The 22,010-nt window shown below is 44.5% G+C and overlaps 1 protein-coding gene across 1 annotated transcript; it reads right to left on the bottom strand.

Annotated features, from left to right (window-relative positions):
• Positions 1–13,539: 13,539 nt before the first annotated feature.
• On the bottom strand, positions 13,540–20,980 carry LOC124690068 (indole-3-acetaldehyde oxidase-like). Its single transcript, XM_047223506.1, has 10 exons — positions 20,845–20,980; positions 17,037–18,698; positions 16,402–16,664; positions 16,069–16,278; positions 15,765–15,983; positions 14,715–15,680; positions 14,518–14,613; positions 14,342–14,440; positions 14,063–14,252; positions 13,540–13,949 (listed from the first exon to the last, which is right to left on the bottom strand). The coding sequence occupies exons 1-10, from the start codon at positions 20,978–20,980 to the stop codon at positions 13,729–13,731; spliced, it is 4,062 nt and encodes a 1,353-aa protein (XP_047079462.1). The 3' UTR covers positions 13,540–13,728.
• Positions 20,981–22,010: the final 1,030 nt, after the last annotated feature.

Here is a 22,010-nt window from a genome sequence, read left to right as displayed (position 1 = left end):
TAGTCACCCCTATTATACTGATTGCCCTGGAACTGGGTTGTGGCGTCCTCATTCATCTCCACATTATTTCTGACGGAATTGCTAGAGTTTCCGGTATCGGACCCCCAACGCCAACCTGTTGAGTTCTCTATAGGAGTCTCGGAACGCTGATTGTTTCCGGATTCCTCTCCACCCTCATATCCTCTATAGGAACTACTAGGATAGTACCTAGGTGTAATGGGTGTAGTTTCTAGTTCAGGATGGTCAATACTAATGTAGTCACCAGCTGAGTAAACTGGTGTGTGCTCCTCATTCTCCATGGGTTCCTTCCCCTTAGTCTCCTCCTTGGGTTCAGTGAACTCCTCTAGCATTGTATCGATTGCCCCCGACAGATGTCGGTTCAACTGAAAGAACAATGACAGTAAGTTGCGGCTATTGTCCATGTACTTAGCGGCTTCTGCTGGTTTGCGTTTTGCAAATTTGAAGTGGTTAAGCATAGGATCATCTTCCTCCTCAATATGAGGAATGTGTGAGAACTCGGAACCCATAAGCTCTTTCGTCTTATGTTCCCGGATATCAGTGATGGCTCTCATAATGGCTATATGGTAGGCTGTTTGGGTGGTTCTAGCCTCACCTGCTGTCATCACTATGCTCATTCCTAGGGATTCTGGAAGTCTTAGTCCTACCCTACACTTTGCCAATACAGTACCGTCGTAGTACATGTATTTCTTTACTTGGATCTGGGGATCACACCCAAATTCAAGTAACATGGCACGAAGAATATCTGCGAGTCCTCCTTCATATTCACTCAGTGTTGAATCCCATCACTTTCACGTTTCGTCCCGGACGTGAACTTGCCATAGTTGGCTGTAGAAATAGAAAGAATATAAGATTAATAATAATGCATCATAATAGAGATAATAAAGAATTATCGCACTAAAAGTTGATTGTTGTATTCTCAAGTGAATATACACCATATATTTAGAGAATTCTTTACTAATCCTATTTGACTCCTAACGTTCGGTCCCATTTACTAGGTTCCAACCTAAGGTCAAAGCTTTTGCTCTGATACCAACTGTGGAGACCCTGCATACCACTGCATGTTGTAGTATGCCAGTCGTTGATATAACATTCACGAAGTACCATTCCGCAAATATTACATCCCTCAGAGTAGTACAACAGAACATAGCAGGTCCATAACTCATTCATTTATTATTACAAGCATAATGTACATATCATCTCGGAGCTCCTCTTGGGTCCTAAGAGGGATACTCCTGGGTTCGAGGCGAACCCAACTTCTTTACTATTATATTCCAGTTGGTCATACGTCATACAACGCGTTTGGTGAAGGAGATTGGGCATCTAGACCATACGATTTAATCTCATCGTCTCTGCTGGACATCCAATCGTCCGATGTAATTTTATGGCAAGGGTCAACCCTTCCCATCCTCAATCGCGGCAACTAATACATGATTAACTGCTTGGAATCCGGCATTGCTTTATTTCCGCTGATTTCTCACTTATCGGTGCATGTAAAACAAGCAGGACCACCCAATGCATTTGGAAGCAGTAATCAAACCAACCAATGCATGCGCTTAATTCCCTTAGAACGTGGGCATGGATCCACTCTTTTGCATTCTCTCATTAACTACCGCCGAATCGATGGAAAAAAACACGGTTACCAGCGCCTCCAAATCTAGAAGGTTGTCTAATGAGTCCTGCTATGCATACGATAAATATCGTCCGATTCGTGTACGATCCAACTTAACACACGCGGTGCAACTACCACTTGAGATGAGAAAGAAAGTGCATGGTCTATTATGCCATGAAGATAAACAAATCTCAAGTAAGCGCCGGCTTTCTTCCTCTTCTGGCTCATCCCTTTTCAGACAGCGGTAGAGACGAGAAGGACTGCTCAACGCATAGCACATGCTGCCGCCGGGGCGTTCCCTTCTAAAATTTTCAGTCACGTCTCTAATTTTTTGTGTGTGACGCCCTTTGCAAGGACACCACACCTATCTATGTGGTGAATGTAGGAGCGGCACTACACATCGTCGGCTGCCAGGCTCAACGCGCCACGTTTGACAGGATGTGTGGCTTACGAAGGGCTCCACACAGAAACAAAAGGGTGTGGCGCCCTTACGAAGCACGTCACACAAAAAGATTAGAGGCGTGAAATAGTTTGGCTGGATGGTCCTTTCGTGCAATCTTTACCTATAAGGGTTATTTTTGTGTAAATCGCCCACAAGAGATTCTCACCATGACTCTTTGCACAATTTTTCTCTTCGTCTGTGGCAGACTAATCTATCGGCAATCGCGGCAAGAACAAGTTAAGAGCATCTCCACTGGTGGCTCCCATAACAATTCTGATAGCGATTTGGGGGCCGACGCTGTTTTTGGGATCGTGCCGGCACCTTCGCAAAGGGTGCCGAACGGGCGCGCCGGTGCCTCGTTGGATGAGGCGTGTGGAGCTGTCTTGGCAGCGTGCCGGCGCCGAGTTCGACTTCAACTCTGAGGACTCCCAGTTCGACGTGTGGGACGAGGCGTTCATAGTAGACGCAAAAGCTGAGGCGGCGAAGGAGGCGGCGCAGTGGGGCGAGCGGCAGCATGTCCCCGGTGACCCAGATGAGGCGGCGATCCTGGCCTCCTTCAACGTGCAGCGCTTCCGGAAGCTGAAGGAGGAAGAGCGCAAGTTCATCAACGACACCAACTGCGAGCATGCCATTGAGATCTCGCGCCAGCGAGCGGCCACGGAGGAGGCGGGTCGTTTCCTTATGGCGGCCTAACGACAAAAACTGCTTGAGCTCAACGCTCAGCGCCAGGCCTAGGCGGCCACCCGCGAGCAAGCGAGGCTCGCATAGAACGAGGCGTCTCGCTAGTGGCTGGCGGCTCTAAGGGGGCAGCGCCGCCGGCAAGCTCCACCGTTGGTGCCGACCATGCTACACCAACAGATGCGTGAAGCAAGGGAGGAGAGGTGGACACGGCTGCTGGTGTAGATCTAAGTTTTGTAATTCAAGTTTTATTAAATTTTATGTAAATTTGAATGAATTACACAGTTTAATTATAATTGCATATTTAATTATTTTTTTGGGTGATTCTTTGAGGTTGTTGGTGTGTGCAACCACTCCCCATATTGAGGAGCAGGTGCAAGGAACCATCAGAACACGCTCTGCAATATTAAGGGTTTGAGTCTGGGCTGGACTTAGCCATTGGGAAGGGAAGGGGAGCACTAGGTGGTATCGTACGCACTTCGGACGGAAATTATCGTGTGTGAAGTATTTCCGTTGTCTAATCGGTGCTTACCTAAATCGCAGCGCTAGCTTTAATAAGCCCAATAAACCGGAGGGAGTAGTCAATCACCCATAGTCAATCACCCGTAGTCAACCATGCTGTTGAAAAAAACACCGAGTATCGATCAAATTAATTAATTTACATTTCTAGCTTATCATACCTTATGTAACATGTTCATCACTCTCCCGGAAGCCACCATGTCTCTATTTTACCGATCCTTTCCGATCCGAGTGAGCGAGTTTTACTTCTCTCGCCATCCTCACGGCCTTACCAATCCCCAATATAGCATGCTGGCGATCGGAGGATGGGCCAGTGATCGGCGCTGGCTGAGAGTCCGGGATCATACACGCATGGCAGTCGGCCGCTATGCCCCCTCACGTCCCTACGGTTCCTCACGCCCAGCGTTCTCGCCGCCAACGCCACCGCTTCTCCCTTGATCGAGTCCTGCCGCCGAGACCTTCCCGCATGCGCAGACAGCCACAGCGAGGGCGCCGTCCGTGGACACTGACGCGGTGGCCTGAGGAAAAATGCGGGTGGCGACGGCTTATGGCGAGCTAGCTAGCTGCGCCGGCCGATTTGCTGCGGCAATGGCTTCATACGCAGGGCAGGGGTGACATTTTCCGTTCGTCCATGTGTTGCGGCGATGGCTTTGTGAGTTTCTAAAACCCCTAATCCAAACGAATTTAGTTCCCCAAAATTTTGTGGTGCTATGCGATTTTCTAAAATCCCTCCGTCCATGCTCATGCTATTATCTTTTACCAGGTCATCTCAGCCTCATTGTGTGCAGTTCACAAGAGGAGAATCGTGCCAGGGACCTTTTTTTTGCTCTTTGGATTTCTAATTTATTCATGAAAAGGGTGCAAAGTAACGACCAGTTATCATTATTTTGTCCCAGAAAATCTCCAGGTTTGTCTGATTGCTAGGTTCTTGAGTATCAACATTGATTTCAAAATAGTCTTTTTTTCTCAAAAACCTGCACTGAGCCGTATGAAATACTGAATTCGTATTTCTTTGGTTCCTCCATTTTTTTTGCAGTTGGAACTAAAATATAAAGAAGACACTAAGGAGAGGACATCATGGTTTGGACTTTAGACAAATATAATGAGGCAAGGAATCAATCAGATCAACCAGCAAACGGGGATCCTATCGAGGAAAGGTACATATATTGGTTTCTCAGCAGCTCAGTTGTGCTGATGTTCTCACCTAGGATCCTAGCACTGATAATATTACCAAAAACAAGTTACACTAATAATCCTTGCTATTATACTGATGCATATTCAAATTCAATAGTCTCATCTTCATTGTTTTTTGTCTACACTTTTTTCAACAATAATAAGATCTCCTCTTAATTGAAGTTTAATCTTAATGCATTCTGTATCATCACCAGGATTCAATCAAGTCTAAATTAACAAACTGATGCTTAATGCAAGGCTAGCCACACTGGGAGGAGGTAGAGAAAGGTGGAAGCGGTGACACATCGTTGGCGATCATGCAGTCCTTCCTGTGACAAATGGAAGGAGGCGCCGGCATCCAACCACTTGGGTAAGGTGATGAACACAAAACCATTTTAGTTCTTTCATGTTTTTGTCACAAATGAACTACAGACTTTGGAAACATGAGGAAAACTCTACTGAGGTCGCTATCATGTTACTCCTGCTATGCAGTCTGGTAACTTCATTACTAGATATGAATAAAATAGAAAGCACATCTTTTTAAAATCAATTCTTGGAGGTTCACGCTTGCTATATGAATGTAAGACTATAAGATTCTTCTGGTCAAGGATTTGGTGTTGTAAGTTTCTTGTTTCGTCACACCATCTCTTTGTTTTTCACCAAAATTTTCTAATTTAAATGCATTGAACTATTGGGCTACATTCAACTGGGTTCACCAATTGGGTTGCATGAATATGGAGTCTGGTTCTTCATTATGTCTCTCTCTCCCAATCGACTGCTAGAAATTTGAAGGTTTGGAACTCCCTGACATAAGATCCTGTATTAAATAACCATTTTGGTATAATACTGCTGAAGCTGTTGTTGTTTGCTTGTATGGTGTACATACTAAATAAATATAATTTTTACGGACCCAGTTATGACCGATGGCATAGACCAACTGAGATAATTGATGTGATTTTTAGTAGAATAGGTTAACAATTTACATTCTTGTTTTTTATTACACACGGCAGTTGGTTAAAGATTATAATCATCTTTTTTGTATAGCTGTTCAGATTGTACCTTTTTTCACTCCAAAAATGATAAACAAAAATGAGTGCAAAAATATCCTATTTGCATCATTGAATAGGTTTTCTCTTAGTCGTTTGTTCTTAGCTATTTGTCTTGATTACTATTGTGTGTCAGCCTCAATCCGATCAGTTATGCATGAGCTGACTTCCATTTGCAGCCGTATATTCAGAAGATTTTTTTGTTTCCCTGACCTACACAACTTGTGTCAACTTGAGGTGATTTTGTTGTGCAATTGCATGATTAAGTGCAAGAGGAATTGTAGTAGGGCACAAGGTTTCATGGCAGAAAATAAATGTGAATCCTGGTGAGCTTATCATTGTCTAATAGGAACAGTGGGATCATTCCTATTCTGAGGAGCTCCATGTTTCTGATTCTCCTATTAGTTTCAGAATACGAAAATTTGTCAGATTCGAATTGGTGTAAACCAATGATCGCTGGAATCTGCTCACATGCAGTCGACCAAACTCCGCCACTGAGGTTCGCCGTCTACGTAGGGTGTTACGAAGGAGGTCTCATCTCTTCATTTCTGCTTGATTTCTTCTATGTCCATGATTTGTTCAATTGGTCGCAGGGAGCTAGCACCCGGTAGATGGTAATATGAAATTTATTATGTTTTTTTTGCTTTGAAATAGTGCGCAATGTTTTTCTATGCAATTATATATTTCTTTAGGAATCATGGTCCAACCAATTTCTTTAAAATTGGTCCATGTTCAAGCAATGGACATGGTCAACAACCAATAAGTTTGTGCATGTAAGAGCCAAGCTGCAAAAATACAGATATATATTTTTTGCAAAATATTTCTGCAAGTACTTCATGGTATTTAAGTAATAATGTATTCAAAGCGTTTGCTTGAAAATAGAAAATGGGCAGCGAGTACACATGGGGTGATGAGGCTTTTCTGTTTTTTGCCCCAAATATACGCTCTTCTTTATGCAGTTACTACCATTATGTATCCATAAAAGTTAAGTTTTTGTATGAGACATGCCTGCTAATTATTTTCTTCCATTTTTTTTATCATGGTGGGTTCTTAGATGTAGAGATTGATATGATGCTTGATTACAGTAAGTAAATATGAACTCATGAAATAGCAAGACTATCCTCAAAAAAAATTGCTAGAGACAAAGTTAACTTTAATGAGTTCCTAAAGAGGAGCTCAATTAATCTAATGACAACAAGCACCACCAATATGAATTGCGTTCAGAAAATTGGATGATATTTTCATAAACAACTTCCTACATTTCTGGTAAAGTAATGACGCATAAAGGTGAATATGCAATCATATCAAGCTGAGCCTTGTTCAAATGTCTAATTTGATAAACAATAGGTCAAGCGAGAGATGAAGCGTAACAGACCAACTCATAGGTCTAACAGCCCAATGCGAGCTTCTACATTACAAGGGTGATGTGTATGAAAGCTATTACATGAAGCGGTCTCTGCGGGGCTCAAGATATGTGTGAAGTGCAATCTTACTTAATTATGTAAGAGATGATTATTAGTTTATTTATTTTTATGCATATGATATCAAATTATATTATTTCATCCAATTGCATTTTAAGCAAATAAGAATCTTCCAATTTATGGAAATTTATGTGGCTCTTTGGATCGATTTTCATAATATTGTCCTTATATGTTTAGCAAGAAATAAATTAACAAGGCCGTAGCAACGCACGGGCATTCAACTAGTAACTTATAATACAAGAGTCTTACTAAGTGGTACATTTATTCCCACGAGCAGTTAAGTACTAAGAGTTCGTACTACTCGGATACTACTACTTCTCGGTTAGTCTAGACTTGATCTCCTCCGGAATCTTCCCCGGTTCCGTAGACTATAAGGTAGTCTACGCCTTCAACACCTCCAGAGAGGTCTGGTTCTTCATAGCCGATAATCTCGGCTCCTTCAGGATTGTCGTTGTCCTCCTCCAGATGGTTCAGACAATCTAAGCAGGGGATTTAAGAGTGGGATGAGTACGAGCGTACTCAACAAGTTCATTATAGATAAGAGGTGTTTAATGCACTAGCTACGATATTAGACCAGAAAGTCTAATATCAATGCAGGTTTTGATAAACATTTCTTCAAGAGGTTGCTTTTATTTCAAAGAACTATGTCCGTCAGCCTTCACCGGTTTACTAGAACTTCATGGAGCTCCTTTCCGGCCGCGTTCGCAGTTCCATATCCCGGAACACGGAGTGACAGGTCACGGTTCCTTACACTCTGCAGAGGTGTGTTGCTTTACCCATAAGAGATCTTAACCTTGGTGCCAACCGGGCAGCTTTCCCATTCACACTTCCTTCGGTGTGAGGCCCGGTAAAAGGTCATAGCCAATCATATTCCTCCGCTACCTCGCACACCCACCCTTTGTTGCAGGCCCCGACCCTGGGTCCTCGCCGGTCCCATTATTCCCATCTTTCAGGGTGGACCCCAACCACGACAACAGTTCTGGGCTCATACCATAAACTCCTTCGCCGGTAGCTGCAACCCCTCATAGACCGCAATACCGTGGGAAATATTATGGTTTCCCCAACCTACCGCTTGCACTTCGGCGACAAGTGTGCTACGGACAAAGCCGTGGGGACTTTTTTGGCCTCCCTAGCCTACCGCTTGCCCCGACAGATGACAAGTGTGCTACGGTAAAGCGCGTCCGTTGATGTACAAGAGGTGGAAATACGATTGACTATTCCGTCCCACTCCAGATCTTATGGTTAACACGGGTATTACGGCACAAGAATCACTGGACGACATTTGTTGTTTAATCCTAGATGGATATAAACCCTTGCAATGGATCCTCCACCATATCAACACAATCCATGGTTCCATTGCCCACCACATAGTCATATTCATAGTTATGAAAATAGTGGTTTTGGTTTTTATGCAATAGTGATAAACATAGTACTTTGCAAGTAATTTGGTAAAAATACTCGAATGACATGAGCAAGTGATGAACTTGCCTGAATACTGCAAAGTGTTGCGGTTGGATGGTGTGGACTGACCCTTGTCCTCTGTTGCTGAAAAATAGCATCATTGTCCGATAAGGGCAATGGTTAAAGAAGCATTGATGCATGATTCCAGTTTTAGGGTTTGTTCCCCCCTTCCGATGTCGTTATTATTTCATGTGAGAGGTTAATACTAAGAATAATTTGGGGATACTCTATTTAGGGCAAAATACAACCTTGAAATGTTATCAAGGTGTTTTTAAAGTCCAAAAGAATTTATGGACTTATTTTCATTATTGAAAATAATATGTATGATTTAAATGATTATTTTAATCATCAAATTTGAACTTATTCTTGTTTATCTTCAAAGAATATATTTCATATTTTATTATGATAGAGTTTTTTATACTGAGTGGTTTTCTTATTTTTAATTATTTTTTTAGAGATATTTATCATTTTCTATGCATTTTCAAAGTTTATGTTTTAATTGGAATTGTGAAAAGTCTAAATTGCCCCTGGGCCCACTTGTCAGGGTGGCCCAGCGGGTTAACCCTAACCCGAGCCGCACTTCCGGCTCGATCGGACGCATCCGTCCCCTTCCTCTCGCGCACACGCTAACCCTAATCGCTCCCGTGCTCTGGCGACTCCCGCGCCGCCGCCGCCTTCGCCGATTTACTCCGGCCAACTCCGGCCATCGCCGCCGGCGAGATGTGGTGCATCTGAACCGCCGTTCGACGGCGCTTCAGATCCACCGCGCTGATCTGTTCTTCGTCGCCTCCTCGTTTCGCCCCCAACACTTCTGCTCGTCTGGCCGTGGTGATCCACGGCGACCTAGTCGCCGCCGACGTTCCTGGTGCCGTGGCGCGGCCGTGTGCCTCGCCGGGGTGGTGCTGGCGTTGCGGCGAGGTGGTGCCTGGCTTGGCTTGGCCTGGCGCCGCCATTTGCCCGGCGTGTGCCGCCGTGCCGCCATGGCCGAGCTTCTCTCCGCTTAACCTGTAAGTTCTCACCTCCTCCTCCCTTCTCTACTACCTGTTCTTCCTCTTCTCCTTCCCTTCTAGTCTAGCTCTGGCCACTGGCCTGCTTCTCCTTGTGGAGATGTTGGTCAGGCCGTGATGATGCTGCTACTACTCCTCTGTGTGCCTTGCGCCATGCCAGCTCTGGTGTTGTGCTAGCTGCTGCTGTGCATCTGCCATGGATCCTAGCTGTTGTGCTATGTTATTCTGCTCTATAGCTTTTGTTCATATTATTATGCTTGCCAGACACTCAAGTGTGTTCATGATTATGGTCTTGACTTGATTACAGTGTGTAGTCCTTGCAGTTTTGCAAGTGCCAGAACAATTGTGTGCTAATTCTTGTGCTCAATTCATGATTATGCTCAATTGAGCATTACTGTGGGCTTAACAGTGTTATTCAGTAATGAATTGATGTGTGCTTTGCTTGTGTAATATGATCCAGTGGTTCATCAATCATTTGATGTGCTACTGGATACAATCAAAAATTAATTATGTGATTATTTGTGATATAACTGTTGCTTAACTGTGGCTATTTCATTTATATGGTTCATGGATTGATGCCAGGCTTGCCCCTGTCAAGCTTTTGTATGCTAATGCAAGCCCTGATGATCATATGATCATCAGTGCTTGATGACTCTCTGCTATCATATGGCTTGTGTTTCACTGATGCTCTTGGCCTGTGTGTCACTCAAGCCTGTGCTGGTGCATGCTCTTGCTTACCCCAGCACCTGTTGTTGCTTGCAGTGATCATCTAGATCATTTGCAAGTGTCTGTATCATTGGTTGCTTGTATATTTCAATTATCTATCTAGTTTGTCTTTATCATATGGATAATTGATGTGAACTACTCTGCAGTTATGATCATTTTATTGAGTTTGGTAGGGCTAGATGGATGCCAACACTTGGTTGTGTACCCTAGCCCTCCTTTTGAACCCTACAGGGTGATGATATCTGTGCATGGCTTCTTTGTTGGGATTGGTTAAGTGGTTGAGGTGGCCTTGACAGCAATTCTTTGCTGTTAAGGTAGCTCCCACCCTTGTTGGCTAGCTGTGACTCACTGGATGCTTTCTGGGTGATCCTTTTGTTGGATTGCCAGTAGCTTTTGATGTTGAAATCAAATAGACAATGATTTGTCTAAACTCCGATGGTTTATGAACCATTTAGTGCTAGGTGAATTGGAATGGCTGGTTAGGGATTAAATCCTTTTTGGATTTCTCTGGTTGTGTCACTGTGTTGACACAACCAGTGTTCCCTGGATGATTTCCTTCTGGTTATTCTTCATTTGCTTGCACCAAATGGCTGGATAGCCAGATGATGATACAAGCAGGGTTCTACCCTCTTTTGCTTCTGTGACTTGTGCATATGCTGGATTAATATGAGAAAAACCTTGCTTGCTCATGATTTATTGGTATACCTCACTCCAGCTCCTAGAAATGTGTTGGTGTAGAGGGTTTTCTTCTGGATGATTTCAGTGCTTGCCCTGCTCCTCCTAGTGGCTAGCTTGAGCTTGCTCTATTCCATCCTGTGCTTGTTCACAGTTGACAGTTCTTGGTGAAACTGTCCCTGGATGATTTCTGGTGGTTTGCTGTTCTTCCTGTTCTAAGTGTTCTTGTGTTCTTGATGCACTTACCCAGCTGCTGGTGTCGATGGACTGGTTAGGGTTTACTGTGGAGGTTTTTATACCTCCCTTTCATTGCCTTCCTGGTCGACAGCTTGGCCTGGCAGGCTTGTGGTGACTCACTGGCCTGTGTGTGCTGTTGGGCATGCACACTGCCTTGTGAGCAGTCTTGTTGTGTGTGTGTGTGCAAGTGCTGGGTATCTGGCTTGGTTCTTGGCTGAGAGTGGATCAGCTCGGCAGAGCTTGATCATATCTTCTCAATTCCATTTTATTTCTAACCTGTGCCACTTGGCATAACTTGTTTTTGTTGTGTTTGTGTGCAGGGAATAAAATGATGATCAAATGAAGATCAAGATCATCATGCTCAAGTATCTGATGAAGATTAGCTTGTAGTTTAGGATAGATCATTGAATTGTAATTTCCTTTTCTTTTCTTTTTCTATTTTTCCGATTCTTGTAATGTGTAGTATTATTTCTTTATTTCAATTGTGAATATTGTAAAGACAATGTATATTGTGTGATAATCAATAAAGCTCAAGGTTTTCTCTAATGAGCTTTACTTTTCTTTTGTATTGTATTATTTATAATTTACTTAATGAATTTTCTCACAAATGAATTATGAGGTATTTGTTTAATGTTTGAATTTGAAATTCAAATTCCACTTAGGTTTGAATTCAATCATACAACTTAAAATTGAATTCAATCATGCAACTTAAGTTTGTAATGCAATATCCCTTCTCTCTTCTCAAAACCCTAATTTAGTTGAATAAGAACAAGTTTGTCGCACTCTCGAAACCCTAACCCCGTAAGGTGTCGAGAGAGAAACTTGTCCCCCTTCGATGCAGTTTTGTTTTAAAAGCGCGAAATTTCCCCGGAATTTACGATGCAATGCACATCCCTTTCTAAAATCTACCCCTCGATCGTCTCTAAACCTGGGACATTACACGAAGTTCGGCCGTACTCCGAGACGGACTCAGGGTTTGCGTCGGTGGCTAGGCGTGCAAACGACACGCTTCGCTAAACGTCCCACGGGGTATAGTACAGAATATAAACACCCGAAGGCAACAGGAAGTAAACACCCGAATGCAACAGTAAGTAAAGCATGGTATACATGGCATAGGCAAATAAAACCAAGGTTGTGGCCCCCTTTTCAACTGACTTGAGAAAAAGTAATGGGTGGGGGGTCCCGATAATCGTCCCCACGCATGGGTAGAGCGCTCAATCTCGGAACAGATAACAAGAACTCGGATCCTAGGGGACATTAGCGAGTCAAAGTTCTGATGCTTTCGCAAAGGGGCTCACAGATGCATCTGCTTACAATTTTAGTTGTTAACATTAAAGTAAAGCATGAGTATCTCCAACAACTGATATAGCATGTGATAACCTCCCAACAACCCAACATATCCCGATAATAGATCGAGATAAACAACAGAGCCTAAACACGCGTACGACTCGCAAGGCTCAAACATCAAGCAACGGCTATGGGTAAGGAATGATACATATAGGATTATTATGGTGAACAAGTGGAATAGGACACGTGACTCGATTAAGAAGCGCAACCTATGTATAGCAGTGCGAGGGAGAGCAAAATGTAAAATAGGTGAAGAGAGAGGGCTTGCCTGTGGAAAGCTGCAGAAGCACTTGTCGAAGAACTCGTCGTATCTCACATCAACACTTCGTGATCCTACCCGGGAAGAAGCAAATGCTACAACAAACAACGAATGCAAATCTTACAACTACGGAGAAGAATTCGGCATGCTCAAGATGATATGCATGGCATGGCAAATATGGTGCAATGCAATTATCCAAATTAAGCGGGATAGGAATCCCGAACAAATGTTTATTAGATTGGAGTGGCATTTCTACCTACAGGCCACCAAAACACTGGGAGCTTAGAGCTCTTAGAAGATACGTGTGGTTCACAATTGCAGCAACCACGTCCTGGAAGATTTAGGAGAGAGAGTTCTGCCAATTTATATTTAGGACGTTGGCACATAATTGCAAAGGTGCAATAGAACTTTCACTCAGTCATCAGGCCATATTTCGGATCGGTCACTCAGACTACCCACAATGGAAGTATCATAGGTAGTATCATGCATTTCATGCATGCAAAATGCTGATGTGGCAGTGCTATTAAGGAGGGGAGAGAGGATACTAGTATCATAGGTAGATACAGTATCATAGCACATACTACTAGAAAAAATAATGTCAAGTAAATCTTGTACATCTATTTGCATTGAGATTCTACAAAACAATTAATATATGAAGACTGTGATACTAGTATATGATATCATGCATTGTGAAGATAGTAACATGTAGTAGTATCATATGCATGATACTTCTATATGATACTATGCATTGTGACTAGTCTCAGTCATCAGGCCACAGAACTTGCACATTTAGAGCAAGTACATTTCTACAGGTGGCAGCATCCATCCCAATTCTCTAGCTTCCGAAGCCACTTATTATGAAGTTAAAAACCAAGCATAGTTTCCCATGTCTAACAACCCAACGTGATCATTAATAGGTTGGCAAACTACATGCCAGCTTATCAAGTAATGCGTTCTCACATTTCTATCATTTTTTCCATGTAATCTGCTCCTAGCCTCCTAATGAAATGAGGGAAGCTAGGCTAAGTTCCTGATTCTGTTGGTTCTTCACGCCTTTGCGGCCAAGAGGCTCTCGAGATGTTTCTCGACAACATCGAGGCCGCAGAGCTCCTTTACTGCAACCATCGTTGCCGGCACATCCATCTGGAACGTGATCGGGGAGTTTGCCTGTCCTGTGCAAACTGAGAACTCCTTCCTGGCTGCTCTGATGGCTTCCCTCATTGCACAGTGCACCGAGGATGCGAGGAGCAAGGGAGGCTCACCAGAGGCTGAAAGCAAAAGATATGACCACACAGTGTCAAGATTGCTGTTGCAGCAGGCAAGCTCAGAGTTGAAGAGTTCTGATGAAATGGAACCATGCTAGAGAGATCACAAGTTTCACCTTTCGAGGAGAGGACATGTTTCTGATTGCGAGGGCTGTTATAGAGCTCGACGTTGAACTGTTTCGGGATGGTGTCCACTGTTGGGATCTTGTATGTCCATGTCCCGTTGTTGATGACCAGGCCGTCGGAGTTAGTTGTGTACTCTTCGTTTGTGAAGAATCCTATCCCTTGCACGAATGCACCTTCAACCTGAGTAAAACCCAAGAACAGAATTCAGAGTAGTCACATATCATCCAGACAATGATGTCTATCGAACAGCCAGTTGTCTCGGAGCTAACCTGGCCCAAGTCTACCGCAGGATTCAGGCTTTGCCCACAGTCATAAACCAGATCGCTCCTGAGGATCGTGGTTGCTCCTGTCAGGACATCAACTTCCACCTGAAATGTTCATATTCAGATTGCAAATCAGACCTGCATCACTTGTAATACAGCTGCTACAATTTGGATGATGGTACCTCACTAACAGCTGCTCCATAGTTCAAATAACTTGCGGTAGTTGGGTCAGGGGTCCAGTAGGCTTGCGCCGACAAGTTCACACTCGCCATAGTTGCCTGCAAACAAGGAGTATATTCACATGGTAATCTGACAAATTAACACAGGAAATTCTTGCCACGTTACTTAAAGAATGAAATTTCAAAAGATTTGTCATCACCTGAGCAATCAAGGAGCTCCATGCCACCATGCCAGACTTAGCCTCCAGGTCCTCTTTGATAGGCTTGAGCCTCTCAACAAGTGCAGCGCACGACTGTCGAACAGCCTCGCAGCTAGTTTCAGAGGTGGTGCTCCCGGCGGTCCAGCCTCCCTGGATCATGCTCAATGAGTCGGCCTGGATAACACGCACCTTGTCGAGAAGGCCTTTGCCACCATCAGGGCATAGCTGCCCCAGTACGAACGCTGTCATCTGCTTCACTTTGGTCCATAGCCCTTGGCCTATCTCGACTCCACCAACTTCGACGGCGATGGAACCATCGTTCAAGATGGACACCCTCCCCGGAGTTGGCCGGAGAGTCACCGCATATGTGATTGGCACGCAAGAAATACCACGCTTCTTCCACCGGCTGCCGCTGTTGAAACGCTCAACTATCGCAGCCCTGAGCTGGTAGTCGGGTGACAAGGCCAGCTTATCGAAGATGGTGACAAGGCTATAGGTCGAAGCCTCGCCCGCACTGCCCCCGAAGAACACCTTAAGGCTCTCAAAGTCATGGAGATTCTTCCTTCTGATGGTGTTGGTGTCAGCTGAGAGCGCTGAGGCAACATGCTCGATGATAGTTTCTGCAATGAAGGAACCCTGCACTTCACCGGGAGCACGCATTGCGGACTTGGATGAAACATTCGTCTTACAAACCTTTATGTCAAATGCGAGGGCACCCCAGTTGTACTTCTTCAGAGACCCTATAACAGCATTTGGCATAACTGGGCTGTAATCTGGTGATATTCCAGCATTGATGCCGAGATCAAGGTGCAAGGCTGTGACCCTGCCATCCGACTTGAACCCAACTGAGTACTTCACCTTCATCGGGTGCCGCCCTCCAGCCATGATCATGTCTGTCTTGCGGTCAAGGTACATCCGAACTGGACGCCGCAGCTTGAATGCTGCAATTGCACATGCACTTGCAACCTGATATGTACCGAAAATTTCGTGATCAGATTGCGCCAACTAAAATATTTAAGTAAATTTTGGTTGTATAATCGTGGCACGTACATGCATTGCTTTCATCGCCTTCCCACCAAAGCCACCTCCAACTCTTCTTGTGATGACACGGACATTATGGAACGGTATGCCAAGGCACCTTGCAATGACACTTTGCGTAGCCTCAGGCATTTGCGCCGAGGAGTAGACGGTGATACAGTTATCTTCGTCAGGAATAGCTAAGGCGGCTTGCATCTCCATGTAGAAGTAATACTGGGATTCAAGTTTCACCTGTGCAAGCAAACACACTGGATGTGAGTATTCTTCTCAGTAATCTTAGGATGTACACACTATTCAACAAAATGAAGACATGTACCTCTGCTGATAATATCTTGTGATCAGCTTCATACATTCCTTCGCTGAAATCGCCAACTGGCTTAGGAGCTAAAAAGGGGGGAGGATGGAAGTAGCTGTTATGCTGGACAGCATCCTCTATCGTCAGAATTGGTGGCTCAAGGTTTTCGGTGCTATACTCGATGACAGCTTGTTTCACCGCCATATGGGCATACTCTTGCGTTTCTGCAATCTGAGTTATAAGCAAAGAAAAAAAATTTACAGTAAGCTCAAATCATCCCTCAAAATTATGGATTAACGTAACCACCTTCATCAGAAAGAAAGAAAGTTGAAGTGGTTAAGAACTAAGAAGTACCACAATGCCAATATTTTGACCAGCAAATTCAGAAACCGAATCAGCAAAAACCGCTTCCTCTCCTAATGATGCGAAGGTGGATCCAATATTTTCCCCACCACTAGGAATGTCCTTTGCATCAATAACCGTTATCACCTTCTGTGAAGCCAAAGATGATCTAAACTTGATACCTTTTATACGAGCATGGGGATGTGTGCTGTAGATAAATGCTCCATAGAGGCAACCCTTCGGAGCAGGGATGTCATCAACGTACACAGCTTCCCCTGTGCAAGAATCAAGAATAGTGTCAAGTGCATGTTTTAACTTTAAGATAGAATGGTGAGTGCTACAAAAAAAGATCTAAGCCAAATATGCATGAATAAAGCTTTTCAGATGGTTCAGCATTAATCCACCAAATGTACTAAAGATGAACGAAAGGACTATCAAATGATTTTGCTATGAAGAATGCAGAATAAAATATTATCATAAACACTACTACAAGTTCGATAAATCTGAAAAGTTTAAGTGCCAAGCATTAAGTTGCAAAGATTGATCAACACTATCAATCACTACTAACCCAGAGCTAGAGTTCAAGATAATTGAGTGGAGCACTTGTAAGCTAGATTAGCTTAAGAAAACTGTATGAGAGTATATACCAGAAGCTTGTAGCTCTGCACCAGCTTTCTTGATAGGCTTGCCAACTGGTTTGTATTCCTCTGTGGAAACCAGTTCCTGCCTTGAGCGAATTGACAAACAGTCAATGTCAACCTTAACATGCTTCACCAATGAGGACTCAGAACCACCGTTCATGATTCCATTAGTATCAGACCCATTGAGACGGTCAGTCCTTGCCGGTTCATTCTGGTTGCTAGCAAGGGAAGACAGGAAACTGAACAGGAAACTGACTGCCAAGCTAACTCTGTATTCAGGATGTGTGGTTCCTACTGATGGTGAAATAGCATCTTTAAGCAACTTGATAGCTTCAAGCATTACAGATGCACTCACTGATTTTCCCCTCAGGAAGTCCTCAACATTCCTAGCCTTGATAGCGTGCTTGGTTCCATAAGCACCAAATGCCAGGCGTATATCCTCAATGAGAAGCTCCCCTGATGATGAAGCCTCTGATACCCTTGCCAAGAATGCAGAGTTGACATATGAGACGGCATTGCCGAATGGACGAGGAGATGCTCTACAAGTCTCAAATGTCATATTATCTGAATCCCAATCTGGGACAAATATGTTGAGCAGTAGGGTTCTAGAATCACAAGGAGGCTGCTCCAAGAAGTCCTCCAATGTAAAACACAGCCGCTTGGAAGCCACCTGGACGGTGACAGTTGAACCTGCAGCCAGAAGAACGGTTGCAATATCTGACGGAAACTGCAGCCTTTGTGCCATGATTATGTTTCCCCCGACGGTGGCCATGTTCCGAACAAATGGTGTAGCTACCATGTTCAGATGATCAGCGATCTTTCTAAAAACAAGGTTTCCATCCAAGAAAACATCAATGGCTTTGGAGATGGACACAGCTGCTCCGATCTCAACCCCCTTGCTGCTTCTGTTGATGACTGAAAGCTCTGGAATCCCTTTGATGTCGATGTACTTGTCATATAGATCTTGCTCCTTGTACACACCAGAGCCAGTGTTTGAAGCCACAATCTTCACTGATTTTACATCAAACCAGTTGGAATTCAACAGCACTTGAAACTCAGCTATGCTCCTAGGATGGTACCAGCCGTCGTCATCTGATATCTCGATTGGGACATTGTCCATTTGGTTTACTGAAGACTTGATCTCAGATTTGAGGAACTCCGGGAAGGTGCAGATGGCGCCACTGATGTACGCCGGAAGCTTGCTAACATCTGCATGGTCTATACCTTTCTTCCAGAAGGAGTTGAGGCCCAAGTCCTCGAGGTCAACATCAGATGCGAAGCTCTTGCAGGCATCGATGATGGGCCTATAGCCGGTACAACGGCACAAGTTGCCGGAGATAGCCTTCTCGGCTTCGGAGGCGGTGAGCTTGGAGAACCCCTGAGGCGGAGCAGGACGGCCAGCCTCCTTATCAGTCTTGACGAGTGCAGAGAAAATGGACATGCACATGCCTGGGGTGCAGAAACCGCACTGCGAGGCGTGGAAACCAGAGAGGCGCTGCTGCACGGGGTGGAAGCCATCTTTTGTGTTGCCGATGCCCTCACTGGTGGTCACTGCGCATAGGTTCACGCTGCCAAGGAGTGTCAAGCAGGAGCTTGCTGAGAACTCGTTCACCTCGTCAGTGGACGGGTCATACTTGGATATCAGGACGACACATGCACCGCATCCACCTGCAGCAGCATGAAGTTGTACATCAGAAACATTACTACCAATTATAACATATCAGAAACGGTATTAGGATCTCTTATTTCAAGTGAGAAAGAAAATGTTTGATGACAATGCCAATGCACACACACACAGTTGCCGAGGGGAACTAAAATCATATGAAGTGCCGTCATGTATTAGCGTTTCATCTTCAAAGAACAGGATCCATTATGAGACAGTGGGTAAAAAAGCTTAAGGACGACATGACAGGAAATAGGTTACATGATGTCTAACCAGACCACTGTTTGTTGACAGTAACACGAATCGTTCAATACAGGATTGCAGAGAACAATAGACATCAGTTATGGGCCGCCACCCAGGCAAGATCGAGCAGGGACCGCACTTATGTAGCCATCGAGCAATACCGTCGAGCAGGTGGTGATCATGGTGGCCATAAGGAGATGCTGCTGCTGGTTACCTTACACGGTCACACCTGCGAGTTATCAGAGACCATGGACGTTGCCACTAGGATACGCTTGACACCCGGGTCCCTCGTACATCCAGCCGCCTCCTCCTGCTGGAGCTGGACCGCGCATTTAGCTGGCGCCTGGCGGTGTCATACGAACCCCCGCGCTCGCGGACGCTAAAATCTGTTTGTCTGGAAGCTGCCGCCGGACCTCTGGGGAACACGAGCGGGCGACCCAGCTGCAGGAAAAGGCCGCGGGAAGCGTCGCAGAAGGGGCGGAAGAAGAAGGGGGAAAGAAGACCGTGTGAATAAGCTTCCTCGTTGACACCGACAGGATTAGCCGGTGTGTTAAAAGCTTATAAGGTGCACTGAGTCTGGTTTCTATAGTGGGTAGTATCATGGAGTAGTATTATAGTCATGCTATATTTATTATTTTTTAGAATCTCAATGCAAATTCATGTACTCCAATTTACGGCCAAATTTATTTAGCATTAACTTTTTCTCGTTGTTTGCGCCATAATATAGAGGAAGGGCCAAATTTGTTATTCTTTGCACATGTCTCATACAGTCATACCTTTGAATTTCTTTTGGAACATATTAATTAATTCAAGAAAAATAGTGATAAATACAAGTATGAACATTTTTGGGACGACCCGTAAAAGAAGGAATGTTTTGGAGATCTTTTTACCAAACTTTTTTTGAAATTAATTTTCTCTGGCGCGAACTAGTGTGCATTTATAACAACTTTACTACCTTAGCGATGAACTTTGCTTAATCAAAATTCTGATTTTGGATCAACTCCAATTTACGGAGGATTTATCTGTCTCATAACATATCATGGGACGGAAGGAGTATCTATTTAATCAAATATCTCCTCGATGGAGATGTTTATTAAACTTTACATAATATATATGGTAGAACCAAACATGGTAGCTTATTGAGTCTAAGAGATAGGCTACTATTTTTATAAATTTATTATGCCACTTCACGCTCACAATGTCAAACTGCCTCAACCTTCACAACTTCATAGGAGAGAAGTATAGTGGCTAACATTTTTCCTCACAATGTGCTCCACTATGAGGAAAGTGTATTGGCAAACATTTAGTTTGTCACCATGTGCTCCACTATGAGGAAAGTATAGTGGCCAATATTTTTCTCCGAGTCATATGTTTCTATTTTTTGATCCAATCATATCTGTGAAGTACTTTTGTACTTGCATTTTTCTTAGGTTGTGATGGATTATAATAATTCCATTTACACAATCAGTGTTTTTTTATAATTTTGTGTGCGTTTGATCCTCAACAGTTGCAAACCACAGCTTCTTCCGTAACTATATTAGCTAAGAAGATGAAATGTTAAAGTCGCCATAGGAAAAATAAAGTTTGGCGCCGTTGGTGAAATCAAAGGTATCGCACCTCCACTGTGGTAGAATGAAAACATGAATTTGGTTTCATGGTTGCAGTTCAAAAATTCGTGATCTATACTTCTAAGAAAAGTCTCAAAACGATCGTAGATGCTCGTAACGATATTCTATAGTAGAGAAGTAGTTCTATAAAAATTCAGGAATATTCACACGGACTAGAAATCAAGAAACCGTCTAAAAAAGGGCGATATTAGGAGTCAACTGTAGACTCAAGTAGACGGATCGGGCAACTAACTAAGCAGGAGGTCGGATTGCTGCAGAGGTCTTGAGGATGGTGTCTCACCTTCGGCGCAGCCAAGTTTGGGGCCCCTGACGGCCGTCCGTGTGCGCAGGAACTCGATCAGCGACATGGAGAGGTCAGCGCCGGCCGCCTCGTGCCTCACGCCGTTCACGGCCAGCACTACACGAACAGACGCCATAGCCACACGAACAGACGCCGGATTCCTCTCGGTTGCCAGAAGCTACAAAGTGAGTGAGGAGACTGAGGAGTTGACCATGATTAGCTAGCTGATCCCATCTGATTGGGCAAAACGATGAAGTGTATCCTTCCCCACGTGGGTGGCCCGTCACTATTCGCCATTGTTTTTCAAATCTCTGTGCAAATCGTGGTGGAGCATCGGCCATTAGTCTACAAAATTCTCTCTCCAACGAAAGAAAAGTTGAACATATGCCATGGATAATTCCTACTCGATCACTGATGTGCGACACCGAAGTATGAATATTTTATCCTAGGTTTGTGAGCCTGGTGCAACATTCTCCTTTTGGTCTGTCAAAAGAAAAAGAAAAAGGCAAAAATATTGCAATAACTTAAACACCTACATAATACATTATTGTGTCTACAATAAATTCCTACTAATTGCGAAACACTATTGATCTAAGCTGTTAGTCTAAATTCTTTGATGTTAGTCTAGTGTAAATTGCTAGTGTATTGAAATTTGCTAGTGTGTAGTGTAAATTGCTAGTTTATTAGAGCATCTCCAACAGGCGCGCTATATAGGCCGCGCGGCATAAAAACGTCCGATATAGCGCGCGCGGGAGGGAATGTGGCGCTCCAGCAGGCGCGGTAAACGGCGCGGCGCTGTAAAATTTTTAGGGCGCGCGGCGTTTTGCACAATCCGGAGCGGCATATCTGGCGCGCCGGCTACAGCGCGCGGCATCGCTCGTCCAAGCGCGAAAAATCCCCCGCGCTGAAACTTCCGCCTCCGCGTCGCTGCCCCGAGCCCAATCCGTCGTCTCCGCGCGCCGCCGGCGATCCCGACGATGGACGACCCCTCCGGCAACCCGCCGACCCCTCCCTACTTTGTCACACCCTCCGCCGCCGCCACTTCCGCCGCGCCACCGCCAAACCCTAGCGGCGGCGCCGACGCCGGGAACCCAACCGCTGCTGCGCGCGCGCTCTTTGTCCCACCGCGCGGGGCACTGCACGCAGGCGCTGCCGCGGCGCAGATG

Source organism: Lolium rigidum, chromosome 1 (assembly GCF_022539505.1).
Source record: "Lolium rigidum isolate FL_2022 chromosome 1, APGP_CSIRO_Lrig_0.1, whole genome shotgun sequence".
NCBI classification, from domain to species: Eukaryota; Viridiplantae; Streptophyta; class Magnoliopsida; order Poales; family Poaceae; genus Lolium; species Lolium rigidum.
The sequence above is the reverse complement of the archived record's forward strand: the minus strand, read 5'-3'. Positions and strand labels throughout refer to the sequence as shown.